This window comes from Falco punctatus (genome assembly GCF_963210335.1).
Source record: "Falco punctatus genome assembly, chromosome: 3".
NCBI classification, from domain to species: Eukaryota; Metazoa; Chordata; class Aves; order Falconiformes; family Falconidae; genus Falco; species Falco punctatus.
This window is the reverse complement of record NC_137582.1, coordinates 75,855,135-75,881,177: the sequence shown is the minus strand read 5'-3', so window position 1 is coordinate 75,881,177 and position 26,043 is coordinate 75,855,135. Positions and strand designations below refer to the sequence as shown.

The following is a 26,043-nucleotide window of genomic DNA, read 5'->3' as shown; positions in this document are numbered from 1 at the left end:
GTGTTGAGACCTTCAGAAACTGGGGATACAACTACATGGCTAAATAAAGGGAGGCCAAGGAATAAGTACAAGCAACATGCTTATCATCCATACTGCTCCACCATCAGCCAGTTCCTGGAGTCTGTCCTGGACAAGTCCAACTAGTCAGATACAAGAGACACAGATGTGTAAGGCAGGGGACACAGCCTTACACACTTTGTCTGGGAATCTGTCCCTGAACACCCGTTATTTGGCACTACTGGCATCACTTGAACGCACAAGCTCTTGACTAGAGGAGATATGGCCCTGTTCTTAAGATAAGAATCCCATACAGGACACCACGTGTATGTACAGTGATCAGTTAAGGACACTGATCTTCTCCATGGAGGTCACAGGCTTTCAAGATGAATGGGCACATTAAAATTCTGAAGGGGAAAACAAAGGGCAAAAGGAATTTGCAACCTAGGTCACCTTACCATAGACTATTATGTGAATTCAACTAGCTAATATTGCAACAGATTTGATTTTATAGCCTGTATTTGGTTTTATTTATCTTTTTCTGGAAATATTCTAAATTATCTATCAACAACAACTTATTTTAATAGGTTGCATGACCAAAGTATAACTCAGTAGCCTACATTAGCCAAAACGTTTTTAAATGGAGGCAAACTCCTAACGCTCTGCCTTTGCAGTGATCTCCATTTGGGAACCCAGACTGACTGACCAGAAATCGTTTATTAGCAGATACGCTTTATTTCAAAACTGAGGAGCCTCATGAGAAATAAGCCTGGCTCTCGGAGTGTTGAAAAGTCATCTGCCTAAATGTCTAAACAATGTTCCAGTTACAAAACACCCACTTTTCATCATCTGGCCTGAATTCTGAACAAGCAATCTCTTGTTATCAAACTTCCACTGATGCAAGTAATAGGACTAACACCAGACTGTGAAATTAAGTCACTGAACCTTTGTTGAAGTTCCTCAAACTGCTGCTTGAAATTAAGTTTTTTTCCACATCTTTCTAAGAGAATAAGTGTAACTCCATTCTTTACTAAACACCTGTGTGTGAGAAAGCCTGCTCTTGCATTTGATCACCGAAATTCAAAGAAATGGCAAAGAAGAACAGCAGGACGAAACTCAACAGAACCCGTGTGGCTTAAAGAGCGGTTTCAGGACATCCAGATCCACACTATTTGCTCTCCAGTCTTGTTCATTTCCCAAGTACTTTGAAGTGCTAATATCATGGACATTAACAACTTCTTCAGGTAAAATGGCTTATTGTAGTGTATCCATCACGATTAGATTTGAAGTAATATATTCACGCAACGTTTGATGCTGGGGGAGGGGAAATCAATATCAACCCGCAAAAGTAGTTTACAAATACTTGCCCCCCCACAAACCCTCACTAGACAAGGCCTGTTGCACCATTTTAACTTCCCTCCCTCCCCCTTCTTCACAGCTCATTTCACGACTTGTTGCGGTTCGTCATCGCCGCTGCTGAGCCCCCGGCCCCCCCGCGGCGCTGCGCCGGAGGCGGGGAGGAGGGGGCGGCTGCACCCCCGCCGTGACGCTGAGGGGCTGCGCCGCGGCCGCCGCCTTCCGCCCGCCCCGCCCGCTCCCCCGCCGCGCCCCGCACCGGCAGTTTCCCGCCCACGGGCCGGGCGAGCCGGGACCGGCGCAGCCGCCCCCGCTCCCGGGCCGCCCCCCGCGGCCCCGCCCGCCCCTGCCCGCGCCCCTGGGCTGCGCCGGGCCCGCGGTACCTCGGAGCCGGGGGAACTCGCGCTCCCGGAGGCGGCGCAGGTCGCCGCCGTACCCGTACTGGCACCCGGCGGGGCAGGCGGCCTGGAAGGCGCGGAAGGAGAGCAGCTCTCCCCGCGGCGCGCCGGCCATGCCGGGCTGCAGGCGGGAACGCGGGAGCGAAAGTGACAGAAACGGCAGCGCGGCTCTCCGCAGGCCGCCGAACCTCCCCGCCGGCAGCACGGCAGGCGGGCACTGCGGCCAGCACGGCCCGGCCCGGCCCGCCTCGCTCCTCCCGCTCCCGCCCCCGCCAGCCGCCCGGGGTGCCCGCGCCCCGCCTGCCCGCCCAGCCCCGGGAGCGGCGGCGGGGCCGGGGCTCGAGCCAGGCAGGGCCCGCCGGTGGCTGGGCCCGCCGGTGGCTGGGGCCGGAGCACAGGGAGGCGGCGGCGCGGGGCGCGCTGCGGAGCGGGCCGGGCGGCGGGTGCTGGACGCCACCGGGCCGGTCGTACGAAAGCGGCGCCGCGCGCCGGCCCCGGCCCGCTCCCGCCGCGGGCAGCAACGCAGGCGGGTCCCCCGGGCCGCCGAGCCGGGCAGAGCCGGTCCCATGTGAATCCTCCCGAAGGACGAGGCCGTCGGGTGTGGGCGCACGGCAGCAGGCGTGCTTCTGCCCGCATCCCCGCCTTTGGGGCGCGCTGCGTAAACGGGGATAGCTCAGGGAAATCTCTTTTCCCTAAACTTTTCAAATTCAATGCTCAAATTTTCCTCACTTCCTTTAGATGCTGCTGCTAATAGGTAGTGGAAGTCACTTGCTCACACCTTGCATTTGGTGTATGGTACTTTTGCACCACACTTACACAGCTCTACTGGCCGTAGATGCCATATGGTCAATGTATAGGACTCCAAAAGCCTAAGGAGTGATAGGGGCTGGTCATCAGGTGTAGAGAGACTGGTAGCCATTCATGTAAAAGCTCTTGCATTGTAGAATAAACTAACCACACACATACAGGAAAAAATCATTGGCAAATGAATAGTGGGTGTGTGGGTGGGTGTATTGGATTTTGTTTTGTTATTTTTATTGAAAAAAACAGAAATCCCTGATCTCCTATTTGTGTTGAGTTTTTTCTACTCATCATTCGCAGTCAGCAGAGCGTCAAATGACCCCCTAGTCCAATACTAAAATAAAATGCGTGTGTTAGGATGGATCTGCACCCAAATTCTGGTGAGGCAGACTCTTCAGTTAGATTGCTTGAAATACTATCCATTGATCATCAGTGAAATGGGAAACTACCAAGAACAAACTTCAGCCCAAATTGAACTGTAAAGATTTTCACTTACAAGGCAGTACTGAATAAAAGCTATGCAGAAAATTAAAAAATAAGCCTGACATGAAACAGCACGCTAATATGCTCCCTATTTTATATATTAGGAGGTTTTGCCTGATTTAAACATATAGCTCTGCCTTCAAGGTTCTAAGGAATATTTCTATAAAGCTATAAGAATATGTTTGTCCCTAACTCTGTATTCATGATCAGGACAGGTATATAGTACTGCATCTCATTCCTGGATGCAGCAGTACATTTTGGCCTAGCCGATGATCTCGTCAAGACAGATTACCAAATGAACCTTACCGTACGTGCTTCCTTCCAGATGAATAGGGCACCTATGGTGAAAATGAACAGTTGTCATCAAGTGGGAGAATGTTTTTAGCTGATGTTCCTGAAATCACTTCTTCTTTTTTTTAACCAGAACCTTGCACCAAATACCATTTTTTAAATTTTATTAATCTACACATTGCAATTTAGAAGGGCCTATGCCATCACTGTGACTTTTTTTTTTTTTTTTTACTGCATATATATATATAGAAAATATCTGCCATGGATTTTCCCTCATATTTCTAGCTTCCTGTTATCAATTTCCAGAGCAATTTATTTATATTGATTGCTATCCATAGTTCCCTGACCATTTTTATATGCTGTTTATGTCAAATAGTTGTTTTCCTTATTGAACCAAGGCTAGTTTTCCCTACCAAAACTGCCTTTTCTTGACAGAATGCAGCCTTCTGATCTTACACTAAGTTCATCTTAAGGTTCTATACTCCATTCACATTTTTGTGTAAAAATGGTTCCTCACAATTTCCGCATTTATTTTTTCCTTCTGATTTTGGAAGATTAGCCCTTTGGAAGCAACATGTGCGTGGAGATAGCGCTAATGTGGAACATGCTCTGTTTGCATGTTGCATGTAAGGTGGTGATGATCACTGATCATTGGGGAACTACAAATTTACAATACAGGGCTTAGTACATCTTCATCCATCATAAAGGCTGACTGGAATGTTCTAAATAACAAGAAGCATTAAGGTTACTGTGTGTCAGTATAGAAGTTTTTGTGTTTGGAAATTAGAATAACTTGTGAAAACTAAGTTTACTGCTGACTCTATGTCTGAGGTAAAAACTGGAGATTTCATGGAATTTCCACATGAAACAGTTTTTCCATCTGCACATGGCAGATGCACAGTTACAGAGTAGCTTTTCCTCTTCTTTGGTTATTAAGTGAAGCCAGGGGATCAGTCCATACATAAATTAAGTAATATACATTAGTAGATGGATATGCCTAGAAAGTCGTGTTAACGAAAGTGTAAAGTCTTAAAAGGCTGTTAGTGAAAAGATCGTTGTGCACGTGCACCAGGCACATAAACTGCGTGCATTAACCCCCCAGCCATGCACACACGCACACAGAGTTTTGCAGGTTCTTTCCTTAATGGAGGTTCAGTAGCAGACACAGAGCAATTTAACTTGCTTTTCCCAAGTTTTAGCAGAGTGAAATAATGCCTCCAGGTAATCTAGTTGGTAAGTTTCTTGATTTGTAAATGTTAACATATAACACTGCCATTTCTTGGAAAATGTTACAAAATAGGAAAAGGGTTTTTTTAATGTCTTCACTGCACTGGGACAATATTTTTTTCTCTCTAACAACTATTCAAAAGCACTACAAGAAACAACAAAAAATAGACTCCACACAAATGCTTTGCAAACAACTATAAAAACAATATACTTACCTATAAAGGGGTTGCGTTGTCCTCTTGCAGCTCTATAGAACAGCAATGGGATTGCAGTATTGGACTGTATGAGCAGGAGGGGTTGCCCCTTGTAGTAGCCTTATGTATAAATTAATGAAAACTATGAATCAGAGCTTATGGACATGGTTGGATATTTTATTAAAGAGTTAAGCAGTTTGGAATTGTGTAACATGAAGCATGCAGAATATTTAAAACAAACATAACGTAGTATGTACGGCAAGAAAGGTCTTGGAATGGAGAGGTTTTGCTCTCGAGCAGAATTTTTGCCAGCAGAAAGTCAGATACTGCTCCAATCCTCCACTGACACTGAAAGCATTAGTGGAAATTAATGCTACAGCCATCAAATGATTGCACAGAGGTCAGCACAGACACAGCCTTGCCTTTGTGGTTGTATGTTAGGAAAAGCATTACTAGCTCATTGCAGCCCAAATCACACTTGCTACACATTTAGGTGTGACATAACCTTTCTCATTTGTTCTGTATACACAAAATGAGTTTTCACCCTGCTATATTCTTTTTCATGTTCTGTCATGGAACAATAAAATAAAGACTATTTTGCTCATTCCAGAGACATCCTGATGTGTGCACACACTGCTCCAGTCTGATTAGTTAACTGGTTGATCTGAAAAGATGTGCAGTATCAGAAACTAATGCAGTTGCTTACTGACTGTAAACAGTTATTTATTGACTATAAGGAAAACTATCTAATTCACCACATGTTTGCAATTAGTTACAAGAAATCCATTTCTTGTATGTCCCTTTGAGCCTACCAGTTACAAAAAGCTGCTAGAGCATGTATGGCAAAAGTCAAGTTTACAACGTCTAGTTTATCCCTGTGCACATTTAAACAACAGCAAAACAATATATATACACAAGAAAAAAATGGTTATTTTTTCACTGACATCTGATATTCTGTTTTGCACGTGGGTTGTTGTCTTTAGTAATAAAAATAGTCGTATTTCTCCTCAGAATTAGGCCTGATCATTGTAAGCTGTTTAGTTTGTTGGTCTGTGGCGATTTTCCACTGGGGGCGGGGAGGGAGGGGGGAAGAGTCCTTTAATCCACAAACCTTCAGCAATGATACTTCAGTTGTAGCAGAGGCAAGCATGAAAACACAGTTTTGGTGGCTTAAGTGGAAGAAGGCTATCGATTAAAATCATGGAAGATGCTTCAGCTCTCAAAGGACTAACTCCAGCTCTGAAGTAGGTTAGCAAGAGCGTTGCCATGGGCTTCGGTGGGACTTGGGAATTGCTCCTCAATAACTTACTAGCAGAAGAATCACTGAGAGACACAGCTGAGCTGTCCCTGCTTGCTGGCTCGCCATGTGTCCCCCAATACTGTCAGGGCTGTGACTAATGGCACCCATTAGGTGCTTATTGCCACCTCAGTAGCTAAGGAGAAGCATTTTAGGAAGGGAACATGAGGGAGACAGGGAAGCAACCCCTCACACCACTGCGGGGTGCAGTGGGAAAGATGCAGCCCTGGCATGGTCATAACCCTATAAACCTCTGCATCCTCCAGGCCATTGTGGTCAACCACTTCCAAGAGAGTACGGCCATGCAGCGCACAGCCATACTGCTTAATCCTTCCCCCATGAGGGCCAACATTTCTAATGAAACCCCGATCAGCAGTCTGAGAAGAATTCTGAGCCAGCAGAGCAAACAGCTTGAGCAGAAACACAGGTACCATGCTGATTTGGTGGGACTAGCCATGCAGCCAGCAGGATGGGTCACCTCTCAGTTCTCTGCCCTTTTTGCCTTCCCATTCCACTAATGCTAACCATTTCTTAGTAACTTCAGTCTGTATGTCCTACCCCCTTCTTCTCCAGTCTATTTGCAGCACATCTTCTTTTCTAGTTTTCTTTAAACTTGGCTAATCCTTGCCCACCAGAGCCCTATCCCTTAAAAAAATAGCAGCTATCATGACATGAGAAAGGAATCTCTCAATGGCACAGCTGGTGCGTTCTGCCCCATTTCCACACTCCTTTTTAGGCCTGTGTTTTTAAATTCTAAACTCTGGGACATAAACCCTTTTTTCTACTATTACCGAATGCATTTGTTCACTGTTTGATGTAATCAGCTCTGGTTCCAAGGCAAACTCCAGTCCCCACCTTAGGCAGCAGGTGGTGAGCATCTAACGGGTTTAGGCCATAAGCACTGACGCTCGATGAAAGTATTTAATTCCTGCAAGTGTTACTATTAAACTTTATGTTCAAAGGGTTTAACAGTTATTAAAATATGATTTATTGCAACAGCATGACAAAGCTTTGTGTTGCTAACGAGAATCCAGAAGTTCAAAGGAAGACTTGATCACATAAGCCTCTGCTTTTGAGAAGCTGATTGTGCTGCAAATATGACATGCATGAGTTTGACAAACAGTAGCTAGACCATCTCTCATTAAGTCATTCTGACTAAAGCAGATTTCAGTGGAAAGACATTTGTGTGCACCCCTTGTCACCCTAAGACTCAGGCAGGGGGCAATGCATGGAGATGGGAGGAAAACTGAAGGAAACACAAAACCAAAAGTTATTTTAACAAGAGGGGCCAAATCCAATATGTTTGAAGAACCACGTTCCCCACATGGAGACCAGAAGTGAATATGGTTTGGAATTCAGGTTCTACTGCTTGTCCTCAGCTGTATCGCCTTCCCAGACAGGGCAGTTTTATCATGAGATGCCTGTTACAAATCAGTACTGTGCACAGAAATCAACGTGAGTGATTATGCAGGGCTGGGTTTAAAATGATAGGTTTCATATCATAGCACATCCACCATGACTAGAATTTGTAAATGCATGCAGCATACTAATGGTTTTTGCTTTTAATATAATGTATCCAGAAAATATAAACACTTTCGATCTCTGACAGGGCTACAAGTGTCAGGAAGATATTTCACACTGAATTATTAATGTGGATTGGAGAGTCATAATCTTGCTGGTTGAGGCTTAGTGATAGTGACTTTAAATGGCAAACAGCTTTTTACAGTTACAAAATCCAAAATGTTTCGTATATCCACACGCAGAAGGGCAGAGAAGATTTCTGTACTGCATAATAGATGCAACATATCCACGTATGTGTTGCTTATAACCATGAAGCTTACAGTTTATACCTGTTATCACAAGCTACCCAAAAACATTCCCAGCAGTTCAGCTTTAACAAGCTGGCAACTATGTCAAAAATTTAATTCTCTCTTTCTTTGAAACAGCTTTGCAGACGTAAATATGTACCTAAATATGCAATAATGTTTCTCATCCCATTTCCCTTCCTTAAAGGCTTTCCATTATCATTTGATTGTTCAGCCTGAAAAATTCAGAATCTTTTGTGCAGACTAAAAAACAATATGAAACAAATATGTGATGAGTTACTTGTTGAGCTTCCTTATTTTCAATATATTGCTCATAATTATTTTTTATTTTTAAGATCATTATTATCTGTGAGATGATACATTTGACATCTCTCTTCAAACACAAAGCTGAAGTATATTTGATGCTGTTGACCAGTTTTGCCACTTCTGGTAGCACACTGAGGTATTGTGATAGTGATTTTCATGAGAAATTTTTTGATATATAGATTCTTCCACATAAAAATATTCATTTCCAAACACAAGAGCTTTCACTTGGAAGATACTTCACCCTTGGTTTCTGAAGTGCAAATGGGTGGTGGGGAAAACAAAGATCACCTTTGATAATTTAAAATAATCCTGTTCTTAGTTTTGACAGTCTTTTCTGTGCTTGCAGATGGGTTCCAAGCTATAGCAGATAGTTCACTACAGTAAAAATTCTTATTCTGTGCACACAGAGGATTTGACGTAAGAGCTAGCTGTTAATCTTTTTTCTTAAAAGTTTGGGAAAACAGTGTAAGAAGAGATTACCTCTGTCTTGATACTAGAAGCCTTAACTAAGTGATTGTTGCTTGTATTTTTAATTTCGGCCTTTTACAAAGTGATTTCTAGTAGCCTGCAATTAAAACATAAATAAAAAAAAATTAGAACTTTGATGGAGTCTCAACTACCTGAAATTCTTCTTTTCTTCTGAATTCTGAAAGGCACTGCAGTTATCATTCATGAATTTAGAAATATTGCTTAGGAGTCTTACTTTATGTATGACAGTAATGTATGCCATCAGCAATGAGCAGTAAGTTAGGTATGATACCCTGACCAGCAGCCAGTGTTTCACACACCTGTAAGCAATCTATTAGGTAAAACTGAACTGGTACAAAGAAACCACAGAATATTAGTATGCTTATATAATTCTCCAGCGCAGTGAAATAAATCACACCAGAGAAGGGGGAGAGGCACCTGGGCTTGACCAAGTAGTTATAAGAACAGAAAAGGGAAGGTCCTGGGTTCCTGTTGTGGTTTAAACTAGCAGGCAGCTAAACACCACAGCTGTTTGCTCACTGCCCCCGCAGTGTGATGGTGGGGAGGTGGGCAGGCGTTGGAAAAAAGGTAAAAAAAGGGTTGAGATAAGGAGAGTTTAATAGGGCAGAGAAGGAAGGGGAAATAATAATAATGATAAAAGGATATACAAAACAAGCGATGCACAATGCAATAGCTCACCACCCACTGACCAGTCCTGAAGCAGCAGGCTGCCACCCCCTGGCCAACTGCCCCCAGTTTTATTGCTGAGCATGATGTATGGTATGCAATACCCCTTTGGTCAGTTGGGGTCAGCTGTCCCAGCTGTGTCCCCTCCCAGCTTCTTGTGCACCCCCAGCCTGCTCGCTGGTGGGGTGGGCTGAGAAGCTGAAAAGTCCTTCACTTGATGTAAGGACTGCTCAGGAACTACTAAAACATCAGTGTGTTACCAACATTGTTCTCATCCTAAACCCAAACCACAGCACTACACCAGCTACTAGGAAGAAAATTAACTCTGTCCCAGCCAAAACCAGGACAGTTCCAAATATTTGAACGTCCATATTTCCCATGGATTTCACATTTAACCCTCGAGCACCTCTGAAAAGGAAGACCTCCCATGACTCACATTTTGTAAATGCATTTAGAAAAGCACATGTGAGTTTTGAGTTTCTAAGTACATGGTAAATCTTTGGCATATTTTCACGTAATCAGAGAATCTTCAGAAGTATTTCAAAGTAGGCTTTGATAGAAAACCCTCTTGGTTGCCCTGCTGTTTTGTGCAGAGGAGATGTTTGAAAGCTGGTGAAGGAGAGCTGCTACGTAAGTGCTGATCTCCACCCCGATTTTCCACTGATTGTGACATTTAACCTTAGCTGACTAGATCAGCAAAACAATGTATAAAGCTGCTTAAGAGAAGGAGCGGTCTGACTTGCTGGTGAAGCTTCAGACAACTTCATTTACTGCTGGCACAAAGGCTCGGCTCCCATGGGCATTTCAACATGAGGCAGTGCGGCATCTCGGGCTTCTGGCGCTTAGAGGCAGTGTCATTTCCAAATATCCCCACAGGCTCTTTCCTGTAACCCATGGGCAGAATTAAAGAAGAAGCCACAGAAATCAACTCATCAAGAAGTAATTTAAACTAATAGGAACAAATCACAGACAGAAGTTGGGGAGATTAAGCTTATAGGGAACTAAACTCTGTCCGGATCTTCTGCTTGCCTCAAGTCTGGCTGGAAAGAAACTGCTTTCTCCTGTTGGTGGTGTGAACAAGCGCACTGGCAAGTGATAAACCCTGAAAGTTAGTGCTTATAGGGTTGCAGCACAGCATCCAAAGCCCTAATTCAAAACAGGGAATTCAAAACAGGAATCATACTGCTCAGGGCTGCTATATACACAGAGTTCACTGAGTCTTCCACAGCAGAGGTTCCCTTAGTGCTTGTAGTCTGATGGCAGATTAACTACCACAGAAAAATATTTAATCTCAGTGGACTGCATTAAACCTGGTGAATCAGATTCCAGAGCACTGTGTGAAGGTGTCCTGAACCTTCTTCCCACTAAATATTCACTATCAAAAACATTTTTAATTTTGTACGTTATCAATTTCTGGATAGAAAAAGACTGTACCATTTATAACAAGAGCTGAGTCCCAAGACCAGTGGCATTAGTAAGGGTCACTAGAACTTTCTTGGACTCTATCTAATGACTTCAGAGTTTGATTCAAGTCTGTGGTTTTTAATAGTGAAGAGCTATACTGCCTGCCCAAAAAGAGGAATAATCACCTTGTGTTGAGTCTGAGAAGATAGATAGATAATGGAAATAAGATTAAATTACTGCACAATAAAACTTGTGCCAATTTACAGGTTAGGGTTTAGAGTCAGATATGCAGCAGCAACACTCCAAAGCTTCTAGCATTTCAAGCTATACCCTTTAAAAGTTTTCATTTAAATGTTTTATGCTTGACTTTATAAAAAATTAAAAGAAAGAGAGTTTTCCTACAATTAAAAAGTATTCTGTGTAATTTTAGAAGGGGCTGCATTTTTTAAAACGTTGGGAGGTAGCACTCTGTAATTGGAGTTGACACTTGGCAAAGTGAACATGCACACTTGACTGCCAGGATGTCTCTCATTTTGCCTCCATGCACATGGACACATCCTACAGCACCAGACTGGCAGGCAGCAGCACTCGGTCAGTTCTTCAGCTTGCTGAAATACCTGGGTAGAGCACTGGAAACAGCCAGACAGTATTTATAGTACACAACAAAGAAGCAGGGGGGTTGTGAAAAGGAAATGAAAGAGGAGCAATTTCTGGCTTCCCTCAAATTCATAGAAAATATTAATAGCATAAGAAAATAAGAAAATTTTGCATAAAAGTGAAAGGCCAGGGAGAAACATAAAGCAAACTCCCTTTTAAACAACAAAGAGACATCTACCTGCCAGCTGTCATGTAAGCGAAAGGAGTTAATGTTAGACCTTGACAGGCAAGTCTGAGAAATTTGTTATGGTGATAGCGCTCAGATTTTTTTGTGTGTGTGTGTGTGGTTTTTACAAGGCCCTTTTAGACAGTAACAAATGAAGAAATAGAAAGAAAGGGAAGCTTTGTAAATAAGACAAAGGGGGGAAATCAAGTCATTCTCATAAAGGCTATGACATGAATATAATTAATCTAAATGAAAACCTATAGCAACAAGAAGTGACTTCTGGGATTTCTCTTTGAATAACATACCTGAGACTATCTCAGCTTTTCCACAGCTAGCCAAAACTGTGGATAGATAAATCTTTCTGTGCTGGCAATCTCAGTGTGTTTGCTGCGTGGGTCTGGCAGTGGTGCTCACAGCCTTATGCTGACAACACAAGCCCACCATTTCTAAAAATCAGATTCTTGAATTTGTAGTGAGAAGTTACTGTCACTTTGCAAAAATGTTGCTGTACAGCTTCACATCAAATTTTTCAGCAGCCCAGTCATTCAAAGTCACCCTATATACATGATGTGAGTTCTTCAGTCAGAAGGCTGTGGCCGGGTACTGACTGAAAAGATTATCTACTTTGCTTGATGAGATGCAGCCAAGGTCTTCTGTGTTCATTTGCACTCTTAAGAATTTCTGGGTAGCAACAACTGTGCAGTAGTTAATGTTAATAAAAGCGGCGATGCATCCCCCTGCACCTAATCAAAGCTAACACCATGCAAATCCTATAAATTATAACAAGCTACTTTTTTGTTCATTAAAACTGTAAGTAAATAAAGAAAATGTCACTCACCCAGATTCCAGTTTTTAGCGTGTTTAATAAAGAGAGGCATTAGTTTGCAGCAAAAGAGACAGCACCATGCCAATTGCAGAACTGTTATTGGCAAAGAAAATTATATATTTGCAATAATACATTCTCTACATTTTTTTACTCAGGATACATATCCAAAAGTTGAAGAAAAGAATGTGCAAAGTCATTTAATTTATTTATGAAATATGTGTGATTAGAAGCTTGATTCTAATTAGGTCATACAAATTACAATAAGTCTCTTTGAATCAAGTTCTTGCCTTTGATAACAAGGAACAATCTTCCAAGCATAAAGCACAACAAAAAATTATAAAAGTGACTACTGATGTTTTTAACCATTTCTTGCTAAGAAAGGCAATCACTTCCAAACCACTGTGAACTGCACTGGCCTACATCATTTATATATTTATAGATCTTAAAGTCAAAACTAACAGCATCACTGGCCTTGTACACAAGAATACAAGGAAGGATTCAGCCTTAGTAGATCTGCGCTGGCCCCTCATTTCCAGTGCTATGCACATACCATACAAGAGATTATTTTTCCTAAACCCAAGTCTTCCACTTTGCAGCACAACAGAGATTAGGAACACCATGAAAATATATGAGGGCTTTTAGGAATTAAAAAAAATAGGTTGTGAAAGGCAAGAATAATTTCCTGGCACTCTTAGCAAACCGTTAGGCAAGCTAACAGGGAAAAGTCAAAAGGGCTATTGCCTCTTTCATAAGAATGTGCAGATTTATAGGATTTGAGGGAGAGGGAGAGCATCAGGACCAGGACCAAGCCACTTTCATTGAGTCAATGGTAAAGTTGACATTAAAGAGCTGGACAGGCTGTTTGTCACAGGAGGGGTATGCATGTTTTTGTGACTCTTCATAAAATATTGAAGTCTTAGCATATATGTGCTTTGTTCCACTTTTCCAAAATTTCATTTATCTTATGAATTGTAAAAAAACCTAACCTTACATGAAGCGACAATTAAAATTCTATGCAATGCAGAACCAAGATTTACCTGAGATTCTGAAATCCTTGCATCAGTTTACTCATTGGTAAGCTCAGGTAGGACAATGTGAGAAAATACAAGTGTGAGATCCTTATTGTTACACAAGACAGCAAGAAAATGTTAAAAACCCCTATGTTTTAAGGGTCAGAGACAGCTTCATTGTAGCAATAGATGAAGCCAGCCTCTGGCTTCACATACTTTCTCCCTTTCTAGTGAGAAGAAAGAGAGACTTGCACTCATCTCAGGGATACAGAAGGAAATCTCTTTCATGCTGTAAGAACTTGAAAAGTGAAATTCTAAAAACATGTATTTTTTGCAAATAACACTCGGAAAAATAAAAACCTCCAAGCCTGTCATTCCGGGTTGTACAAAACCTGTTAGGCCTACGGCTGCCAAAAAAACCCAGTATTTATATTTCTTGACATCTATGAGGACTGTATAATAGAACGATTAATAATAATAATAATAATAATACTTTGGCTTATATAGCACTTCTCAACTGAAGTTATCAAAATACTTCACAAAGCTTAACATTCAGAAAGGATTTAAAGCCTCGGTACTCCACAGCATAAACCAGCCTTAATATGAGGCAAAAAGAACAGCAGGGGGAAATTCCAAATTATTATTTCAAAATCTCTTTGCTTTAGTATTTTTGTGCCTTTCTCTGGAGCATATAATACTGATTTTTCTTAAGGACTAAGCTATGTTTTGGTCAATAAGATAATGATTTTTGTTCCTACTCCTTTTTTTAGACAGGGAAGCCATGAGGTATGGCTGAGACACCATTGTATATAACCAAACTGCCTTTGACTTCATCAGATAAAGTGATTTAGACACCACCACAAACATGGACCTACAGTATAAATTTCCCCTGTCTCCGTCCTGTGCTTTGACCAGTAGAACACATTTGTGCTCCCTAAAGCCTAGTACCATTCAGCAGTTTCACAGCTGTGGTGTAAAATATTGTAACTGGGGCTATTTGTAACATAGAAAGAAATGAAGTATTACTACATATACACCTAAAAATCTGTATATTATTCTCTTTTATGATAATCTTTCATATTGTAACTAGTGGTTCTTTTTTATATTACTGTGTACTGAAACAGGTTCTATTTTTAAAATAGAAAACTAAGATAAAGCAAAAAAATTGGGGTTATATTTCATATGACACTTTCTGAAATTAGCAAAATACTCATTTTTTAAATTACTGATGTTCATTGCTGCATTGCAAAAAAGTGAAAGATTAAGGAGGTTTGTCACCTTCTGTTAAGAACTAAATCTGTTCAAATAACAAGAGAGACCTAGTTGTCACGGTAGTTGTCATAACTATCATGCTACATCCTAATATATAATACTAGAATAATGAAAGGCAATCATCTTTGGCATGCACACATGCAGTAATCATCCCTGAAAGCTTCCAAATTCTGATGTCAACAGAAAGGATCAGAAAGTGATGAGTGATGATAGGGGATACAGAGGAGCTATATTGGCAGATGCAGTCAGAGGATATTTTGAAGACAGCTCTATCTCCATAATGCACAGCTCTGCCCCAGGTTTCCAAGCTACATACTGCAGCCAGGGGAAAGCCACTGATTTAGGAAATGTTGCCGAAAATTTGAACGCTGTGAGCAAACTCCTTTTGTAGATCCACTGTCCCTAAAGCCACAGCCAGGTTTCTTAATTTTGTGTGTCTTGGCATTCATTAAGCCAACAACATTAGTACACTTGTGCTATTACATGTAACTACTATAATAAATATCATAATTATTAAAAGTGACTCCATTGCCCATTCTTAGTTTAACAGCAAAGCTACGTATGAGAAGCATATGTGGCAAAACTGTACTCACTAATGTCATAATAGGTAATGTTGGGTGAGCTACTTGATTTAGGTTTCTAAAAAGTTAGGAAGGCAGCTCTCTTTGGCAGAATCTTGTTTTCCTCTTTTTAATGTGTTTTTCTTCCTTCTAATTTTAAAGCGAAGCCTCAGCCCCTCTGAACCGATCTCATTCCTGACTCGCAGCTCCCCTGACCCGTGAGACATTGCCCTTCTTTCAGCAGATGTTCAATGCGCACACAGAACCTTGTGACAGATTTGGGGTTCCTTTCATTTACTAGGATGAGGAACAGACTAGGGCAAGGACATTGACAGCAGTTCCAGTGAGGTGTCATGTAAATCAGAAGGCTTAATCCTTACTCAGCAAGGCCCCCATGGCCTGAAGCAGTAAGCAAAAATCAGGTCTGGAAGAGCAAAATTCAAAACCTGAAATGCCTCCATAATGTTTGTTTCATTACACACTAAATATTGATAAGATTGACAAAATCAGCATTCTGCAGCATACTGCCTTGTGCTGGGAAAATTAGTCGATAAAACCAGAAGACAGAGAGAAATTAGGCAAGTGACAAAGGCTGTGCCTGTAGTACATCCTTTGTGTCAGGCTGCTAGCACAGACACCAATGCTGTCATGCTGGAGAACGTGGCCCACTGCATCCTCTAACCACATCCCCTCCTATCTGAAGAACTGGGTGACCTGGTGACAGGAAGCACCAATTTCTAGGTCTCCACAAGCAGCACCTATGGGGAAAAAAGGCTCCTATAGTCTGCGATGAGTGTACAAAACTAGAAGAAAGCTTTTACTTTTTTGGTAGCTTGAGTTTCTTGTGCACAGCCATTGCCGTTACCAGTTCCCCTGAACTTGTCTGTACTGAATCGTAGGAAACGGTTTGACATTTTTGCATTTCTGTCTGACATTAATCGGGGTTAATTGATGATAATGGTAAGGATAATTAGCTTTAACAGGCACTAAGTCCCATACCCCAAGCCTCTTATGACTGAAATAGAACAGCAGTCAAAATGTCGCATGAAAAATAACATGGCAATATCCAGTTATCTGCAGATGTAGTGGGGTGGAGATTACATATACATTTGTATGCACTTGCATATGTTTGCTTGTATCAAACTGCTTTAGAAACAGTGAAGTCTTGTGCAGTGTGCCGTTCGTTGCTTTTTTGTTATTGAAGTTGGCTGAAATGCAGCAAGCTGAGGTGTGCCAGCAAACACTCCAGATAAGGTGGGGGGCTGCACCACTTTTTTCAGGAAGAAACATTTCCTTGAACTATCATTTAAAATTAGGTGAAGTTGTGAGTTCCAAGTTTACAAAGCTTAGCTAAATTTTGTAGGTTGGTTGGGTATTTTTCCCCCAAGTTGTGTGGAACGTCCTGTTTGAGAATAGAAGAGACAGTAAAGTCAAAAGTAGAAGATACAGTTCATATGACTACTGCAGTGGCTTGAAACCTTAGGCAGGAGCTGTCAGACTGAGATGACAACAAGCAAAAATTAAAATACTCTGTCTCTCACTTAGTCTTCTCACACACCCATCCCATCTCCTCTCCCTGGCACCCCTTGGGTCGGCATCAGGCTGTTTGGGGCTTGTCCCCCGAACAGTGCATTCAGGTGACCCATGACAGCTGTACCAACCCACCATCACTGATGTTCCTCCTGATCAGCTGAGCCCAGCCTACACATTGTGTTCTGGGACCTGGGTTGTCACACATTATCAAAATTAATGTTCTGTTGAAATATTGAGGGGGGAAAATCACCAAAAATCAGTGTTAGCCCAGTTTTACTTGCAAGCACAGTAAAGCATTAAGGATGGATGAAATAATTAGTCTGAAATTTAGTAGAGTATGGAGAAAACCACATAACCTGGTTGGACCTTAAGAGCAGCTTTAATTGTAGAGGAGGGGCCGAGCAATCATCTGGTACTGAGGTTAATGCAATTCACATTTATAAAATCAACTTGTCCCAGAAAGCCTGACAAATATTTGAGATTAAGACACAAATATTTGAGAAGGCAGGAGATTGTCTTCTCAGGATGAAGGCAAGATGACTGCTCCCAGGACTACAGCGCAACTGTAATTGGTATCACTTCTGTGGCTAGGCTGATGGAAGACAACTGGGGATGTGATCGCAGTGTGACAAGGAAAGTTTACGGTTGGATGGCATACAAGCTTGATCCTAAGTTTTCTTAAAGTCTTTAAAAAAGATATTAAAAGTAATGCAGGCAGCAAGCATTTGTAATACCACTGAGTTCAGTTACTTCTGAATGTGCTCAACACTTTTGACCACTAAGCTATTTCTTTGTCTATGTGTACATACAGACACGGATTTCTGTACCTTCTTTTAGACAAGCAAACTTGACAACACAGGGTTTAATCCTTCCACTGTTGTACCCTAAACTGCTGTTATAACTCCTTTAAAAGGAATAGTTTCCTTCACTTCTTTTTTCATGGGAATGATCTGGATTTCAGACACCAATAGCAAGACAAACTAGAGAAGACATTTTCTGTTTCCCTACTTGAGCCTGGGGCACAAAAGCTGGATGGACACTTCACTCACATTTCTGTTACAGAGCCAACATGAGTAAAAGGTGGTCATAATTCCAATATAGGCTTGAGACTGAGAAATGAGGTGACTGTTACCAAGGTGTCTTATCCCTCACCAGCTTTCTGTTACATTTTTTTCCAACAGCCTTCAGTCTACTGATAACTCCGCATAACTAAGTTCTATCACTCACAACTAAGTTATACCACGCCCTTACTTGTAGGAACACACAATCCAATTCAAGGATTTTTCAGTGTTTTCTGGATGCTGGCACTATGGACAGCATCACAACTACCTTGTGAGAGGAACTGGGCATTACTTTTGTACAACACGTCTCAAAGTCATCAGGGAGCTTTTTGAGAGACCTGGACGTACTGCCAATTGTATAAGTTCATCTAATATACTGTAAATTAGTAGGTCATAAGACCAAAAGTAACTGGCTATGATTGTGTAGGTACCTTGTGCAATGCAGACCAGAGGAATCCCCCCAATTAATTCCTTTTCCATCTAAAGAACATCTTTTCTGGACAGAAAGAAAACCCCAATCTTGATATGGCAACTTCCAGTTATGGGCAATTTACGACAACCTTTAGGAAGTTGTTCCACTTCACAATGACCTCATGGTTAAAAACTAAAGAACAGATAAGCTCTAGCATAATAGAATATCATGAAGTATTATCACTATTTTCCAAAATGCACAGAGTAATATTACGATCCTAATTTAATAGATAAAATTTCTATATTTGAAGAAATCTCCTGTTCTCCAAAACACTATTTTCTAATGAAAGCATCCAAAACACAAAGATTTGTTGAATACTGTTGAGAAACTATTCAGGTAAACTCTTTCCATAGCTAAGTGTCACTTAAATGACATAGCAAGACCTTTAGCCTTATTGCTTGTGAGAAACCCAACATGAATAATCAGAATCCTTAGAAAATGTCATCTTTGATACTGCCTCTGTTATCATCTCATCTAGCACAGTATTTGTCTTTCACTTCAGACACTGCTTCATAACAAATATTCTCCAGAAGTTTTGTGGATAGAAGAGAATATAAAATATTGACTCCATTAATATTTATAATTCCAGGAAACCTGTGGCAGAAGAGGTTTCCAAATTAAGCCCAATGTCTTCTTGAACCAGGCATCAGGAACATCAGCAGAAATGTTAATATGAACCCTTGCCAGTGAAGCACAGCCATGAACCTCCAGGCCTGGTTTGAAGACAGTGAGCTCTTTTAACATATCTAGGAACATAAAGCGTTGTGGCAAGTTTAAAACCAACGGTCCTTTTTCTTTGCTGTAAGAATAAAGTCTTTCCTTCTGCTAATTATTTCTGGTTTTGAATCTGGGGAAGCATGTCCCTGCACCCTCATCTCAGTGTATTTCTGATGCTTCAGGAGCTGGAGGATTTAATTTTTATCACAAGCTCCTAACAGTGCCTGGCAGCACGTGTCTGCAGTGACAAGGTCTCTAGCAGAACAGGCCTGCAGCACCCAAGTTCTTCTTCGGATCTCCGTTCTTGAGGGCCAGCTTTATGTTAAAATGGAAAGGGACTTAAAAACTAAATAGAAGATATTTACTTCCTCTGGGAGTATGAATGTCCTTAAAAGGAGTTCTTGATGTGTTTTTACTAAATACTTGCTTTTATAAAGTTTTACTCCAGAAGCCTAATATTTCCTCATCTCCTTTGAATCATTTGTGAAGGTAAAGCAGGATACTAAGGTGGGGTGGGTAGGGGAAGGTAAAGAGAGCACAATACAATAAAGAGAGCAAAAATACAATTGTCTCTCACAAAATGAGACAAGCACTCACTATGAATACAAGGATGTAAAGAAACTGAAAACATTTATAGAGCACTATTTAATCTGTGAGCTGATTAAAAAACTTCCAGGGAAGTAGTTTTCTACTGAAAGATGTCAAGTCAATGAAACTTAGATGTGTCATGTAGTAGTATTACAAAATGCTGACAAAAAATTATCACAGCATCTTGATACAGTTGGAATGGTTTGCTTCTAACCACACACAGAAGTCAAATGCACATTTACTCACATTTTCACTATGGTTTGCATTGTTCAAATTTCTCATCCTGATCTTGGAAGAAATTACATTTTGATAAATCCTGCCATTTCCTAAAGAATGGACATTCTGTTCTTTGATTAGCTGTTTAGTATTTCTCTATAAATGCATTGCAAACTTGTTTGGTTTGCAAAAAATCTCTCCTTGCTCCTTCCCTTATGCAATTCTTCATAATTCTGCTGGGTTCTTTTTCAAGAATATTCATTAATCGTAAATGTTTTTTGCCAAATCTCGGCCTGAGGTATTCCTGCGTAGCCTTAGGGTTTCTGATTGTGCTTTCCGTGACAGTTATCTTCTCTTTTGCCTTTGATATGTTCCATGAATGGTTCTTAACAAACAATTCTGTTGATAAAGTACAAGAAAAAGAAATCAAAGCATCTCTCAGCAGTGGTACCTCTGCAGGGCAAACAGGAATAAAGCACAGTAAAAGTGTATTTATGTCACTCAAATTAGCAGATGGGAGTCTGAAAATGCTCTGCAAGAGATGTGGTGAGAAAAGCCACTTTAATGTAGGTTCATTTCAGAAAAGCACTATACTTCAGGAGAAATAACTCTATCCCAACAGAAGTGGTTTTTTGAGATCTAAATGACTATCTTTAGGCTCATGAAATTTACTTTTACACTAATAGATTACAATTTTTTAATGACAGGTAGAAGTACAGAATATGTGGTTACACAATTTCTCTGAACAGTTTACACTGATACTAAATACCTTAAATACAAGTATTTCTGCAGTTCATAGTTACCTTTTTTTAAAAGCACAGTCAATATGAGGGAAAATTTAGCACCATTAGTTTTGAAACCTCTGTGTTACTGGAAAAGAACTATGTTAAATGTGGCATCAGCATCCTACTTGGCATAAAGATTTGAACTCTCTCACAACAACATTAGATTAGAGAGAAATCACCCAGTTCAACATTCTGACAGAAGTGGAACAGAGGTTTATCTGAGTTTCTTATGTCTGAAAGATCTCTTCTGCTTGCTAACTCTCCTTGTCTCTTCACATTACTTAAAATCAGTAAGAAATGCTTCATTTCATTGCCAGCCTCATCACAGCAGTTCTGGAAAACATCTGGACAGGTGTCTGAAAACAGGCACACTGAAGAAGCTTAACTAGAGTAATTTTAATCAATACTATTTCAGATATAAACTATCTTAATACATGATCCAAAACCCCTAGGAAAATAGTGGAACTGAATTATATTAACCTGCATTCAAAACCACTCCAGTTAGTCTTCAGATTTGAATATTGAGTGATTTAACACATCTGATACCATTGACGTATCACTGTTGTGCTACAGGCAAAGGCAATACACAGGCAGTATTTTAACTGACCCTGATATCAACCCTAGATTGTAAACTGGTTGCACCACAACAAATCAACAAATTCAAAGGAGGAAAAAGAAAAAAAATAATCAATAGTTTCGTGTTGAGCTGATGGTTAAGAAGCAGAGCATGCCTCAGGTGAGTAGTAGGACCCATTTTGTTTAATATCTTCATCACTGGATTTGATAGCAACGGAGCACACTCTCAGCAGATCTATAAGGAGATTCAGTCCAGAAAGCCCTTGAGAAACTTGGGGACTGAGCCAACAGAAGCTGCAAGAAGCACAAGGTACCGCATTGGGGATGAGATGACCCCATGTGTCAGCACAGCTGGAAGACAGCTGGCTGAGGAGGAGCCCTGCTAAAAAGGACCTGAGGGTCGCAGTGAACATGAGGTCAAACATGAGCCAGCTCTGTGCTGCCATTATCAATGCTGGCAACTGGTGCTGGGCTACATGAGGTGAAGCTCTGCTCTCATTGCTGTTGAGATTTCAGCTGGAATATTGTGTCCTGGTTTTGGCCTCCCAGTTCAAGAAAGGCGCTGAGGATCCAGTAGGTTGCTACCCAAGATGGCTTAGTCCAAGAGCTGCTCCTCAGCTGTGTGGTAAAACAGCTGGATTTAATCTGGTGGAGAGAAGACTAAGGGATAATTTGCTAAGAGCCTACAGCTGCATGAAGGAGTTAAAGGACAGTGAAACCAACCTCTTCTCAGCAATGGTAGACAGAATAAAATAAGGGGAAAATAGCCAAAACCTGCAGCCTGAGAGGTTCAAGTAGCACAGCAGGGAAAATTTCTTCACTAGGAGAGTGGCACAGCACTGGAATAAGTTATTTTTGGAGATTATGGCAATTTGTGGAGGGTTTTCTTACTTGGCTACATAAAACCCCTGCTAAAATCTCCTTCAGTGTCAGAGAGACATGCTTTTAAGTGGTTAAAGTAGACGACCTGACCTCCAGAGTCCCAAACAATCAACACCTCTAAGACTGTGTCATCATTGCTGATGGTCTGTTTGCAGCTTTTATCAGGAATACAGAGCTGGCTTAGCCCTGTTCTTCTCCCACTTTTCCAGCTCAAAGAACTGACATAATAGACAACTTTTCTTTCACCTCTGAAGACCGATGTGATTTATCCAACACCAACACCAACATCAACCTACTTTGGAAGCATGTGAGGCAACACTAATGGAGTGCCTCAAAGCAGTCCTGAAAAGTCCCAGTCAGCAAAACAACTGTACATTTGTTTCTACCACCCTTATTAACATGCTCTAGGTTTAGTGAATTCTTGCTGATTTTAACAAGATTGTTCATCATAGTAGGAGGCCTTAATATAGATGGCTTCTATTTCCACCTCCAGCAAGAGTACATGAAAGTTTTTACAGATATAACACTTAAATGTCATAATAAAGACTGCTTTAGAAACACTCATGTTGGAATATAATCTGTGAGCGTCTTCAGTTCTATGCAGCTTTAATTTTCACATCCCCCTGGGGGATACTTATCAATCATGAAAAATGTTCTGGAGAAAAACTTTGTTTCTTTAACAGTTTCAGACTTCTCAAGTGTGCCTTTTGGACACATGTCAAGGTAATGTTTCCATACTAGGAAAGCAAAGGGGGATTAATACACACTAAAGAGAAGAATTCACCTCAAAATATAAAATAATATCTATTTTTGAAGTTTTCATGTATTTCTCATAAGGCTGACATCAAAACTTTCGTTGAACTTAATACAGATATTTCATTGATTCATCCTGAAGTATTCTTGGTCGATGGAAATTTCAGATGTTTACTTCTGTTACCAATATGGGACAAAGATATCTTTCAGTTTGATTGTTGTCCTCACCTGAGGAAATCACATCCTGCTTCATTCCACTTCAGAATGTCAAGCTAATGCTATATATGCTGTTATAAAGAATGCAATATAAATTTATGCACAACAATGCATAATTCCTAATTATTATGAAGCGTAAGGGCTTTGCCATAACTATTTCAATTTGGGTTTTTCTGTAGTTATTTATATTCCATAGGTTCTTTTCATATATGGCTGATTGGGAGTGGAAATATACAGTATAAGCAATGCCCATACTCCTTTTTCTTCCTATTTTGAAAACTGACCTCAGCCCTTTGAGGTTAGAGAAACAAGACAGCCTTATGTCATATCAGCCATGTGTGTGGTGCAAAGCAGCCTGTCACCTGCCTTCTGCAAGTTTTTAACATACCAAACCAGAAGGCAAGAAAAATAAAATCAGTCAGTCACTGTGATCAAGCTGAGAAATTTCTCTCTTTCATTGGATAACTTAAATTCAAAAATATGAATCGGTCAACCTTAGTTTCATGAGGAATTTAGGGGACTTCTTCCACAAAAATAAAGATAATTTTAATGAAAAATTTTCATATGTGGAACCAGACATCAGCTCAGCTGCTGCAGGTCATCAATTATTGAACGTTTGAGCACTTACTGTGTCTGTTTTTTCCTACTCTTCTTGACAAAATGATATGATTAAAAAACCCCATGCTATTCCATTAAAGGTGTCCTGAAAAGGGGAAGTGGGACCTCCAAGTGTGCTGACACAGTAATTTGCCTTTTTTTTTTTTTTTTCCCACTTGCCCGCTTTGAAGTAAATTAGGTTTTCCCATAAAAAAATATAAATAACAGCCTGCCCTGTTTTCAGGGGACAAAAAAAGAAATCCAAGAATTACATGCGCGAAGCGTTCCTTTGCCCTCCAAAACGTTGCTCAGGCTGCTACGGCACATATCAAGTGGAGCCACCGTGTCTGCTGATGTTCAGCGTCTGCTCTGGGTGGGGAACTTCAGAGCCTGGCAGGGAGCTTATGCTGTTGCCATGCGGAAGCAGAGGGGAATATTTGATCCAGTGTTATTTCAGTTCGGCAGCTACCTTCTGCTAAGCCTGGTATGTGTATGATAAAGTTATTTTAATCTTTGTTTATTCCTTTGTTTCTTGTTTTATTTTTAGCTATATAAAAGAAAAATGTTTGAAGCAATACAGGCCAGCTGCTATAGTATTACTTGTTAGGACAGTATTTCAAATGCCTGTTGTATTCCTTTATCTACAATTACAATACCTTGTGGAGCTGCAGCTCCAACCTATAATTATGATCGTTCAATCAATATTATAGATTTAAAATATAAGTAGCTTTTCTTCTGTTCCTTATCTTGTAATCAGAGTAATGTTCAATTTGTATATATGGACATGTTCTTGGCACCTGTGAGTTTCTTCTTCCTCTGCACTTCCTTTCAATACTGCACATCAGCTCATCACAGGATCATTCGAGTTTCATTGAAGGTGGGAAAATACCTACCTCTTTAGAAAACAAACAAAAAAAAACCCAAAATCAACCAAACCAATGAATTGAGTCACCAGAAAATGCAGTATATCAAAGCCCAGCTGGGAACAGCACAAAGCAGCTTTCAGCCCCTGTGATACTGTGGGGGCAGATGCCTTAAGGAGTGCAGACTTAAGGCACAGAAGAGTAAAATGTATATCCTACTCTTAGTTTTATTCATCCCACTTCTGTGAGAAAACACATCTTGTTCCCGAGAAGATTTGTATGTCCTCCACATGGGCACAACGCAGCCCCCTTCACCCCTCACGAAGCCATTGTCCTCCTTTCCTGCCACACACGGCTCCCTCGGCTCACACTGCTCCCCCCGTAAAAGCCTTGTACCAGGCAGTGAAAGTTGCCCAGTTCCTGAGATTGCTTCCCCCAGTTTCTTTAGCTAGAGCTTGCATTTGCTATATCCAGCTGAACATGAGAGCAGGCTGTTGCTAAAATCGGAACGGCCATCACTGTTATCAGGAAGGGAAGGTAAAAGCTTCCACCTTCATTTGAGTAGGAAACAAATGGTGAAGATGCCCGGTCTCCAACTGAGCTGGTTCCCAGGATGACAATCTTAAGCAAGATTTAGCATGAGTTTTTTCTGTGACCAGCGTCACTCCCCTATGGAGTGGCACATGTATATATACACAGCTGCAACACAGAAGCTGAACTGAGTATTTCAGCTTTTCCTTTACCAGAGACAACAGTAAATCCCTCTGCCTGGCCACCTCTTCTTTGAATCTTGTAGACAATAAATCTTTGAGATGACTGTCCTCCAATAAGTTTGAATTAAATATGCTGCTAAGCTTAACAGTTTTTATGGATAGAAACCTACGTAGTATCTTTAGGCAGATGAGGAACTGGCTGGCAAAAGGAAGCGTCTCTGCTGTTGCTGGTGTTTATCATCACCCCCCTTGAAGGCAGAGTTGCCAAGCAGAAGAAACAGTGATACAGCCTGACTGGCTTGGTTGCTCTGGCTGAAAGTAATTCACCATTACCCAAGCCTGTCTCTGGTGGTAACTGCACTGTGTTTTCTCCCTTCCCCATCTCTGAACGCATTGCATTGCACTGCATTGCTGTGGTATCTCAAGCACTGTGTGTTTGAATGCCATTGACATAAACAGTCTCAGCGTGCACTTCTTAAGTACTCTGCCTATGAACTTTGCGATAGCCTGCAATCTGTTGTATAAGGTATGCAATCTCCTTGGTCAACACCATATTTATGTCTAGCAAGCTGGAAGCCAAAAGGAAAGTTCAACCTCCTAACAGCTTGCCCTCCCTCCTTTGTAGCTTCCCTAGGGATTCCTTTCCTCTTGGCTGGCGCCTCAAGAACTGTACAGCTTCTTCTCTCCTCCTTCACTGTGCCTTCATCACTGATTATAACAAGACTTGGGCAAGAAAGAAAAACCTGGGTGAAGACAACTGGCTCATGAAGTGCTGGGGTAGATTCGCAGCTGAGATTAGCAGGCGTAGGTCTATGTGGTCTGTCAGACCTATATTTATTTGCATC

The 26,043-nt window shown here is 41.1% G+C and overlaps 1 protein-coding gene across 3 annotated transcripts in view; it reads right to left on the bottom strand.

Moving 5' to 3' along the window:
• Positions 1–26,043, bottom strand: part of MOCOS (molybdenum cofactor sulfurase) — a 262,563-nt gene that overhangs the window by 230,063 nt on the left and 6,457 nt on the right. For all 3 annotated transcript variants that reach the window (XM_080378145.1, XM_080378147.1, XM_080378146.1), the window contains exon 2: positions 1,737–26,026. In XM_080378145.1, the coding sequence (XP_080234271.1) occupies positions 1,737–2,319 (583 nt within the window). In that variant the 5' untranslated portion in view covers positions 2,320–26,026. The remainder of the gene's footprint in view (positions 1–1,736; positions 26,027–26,043) is intronic.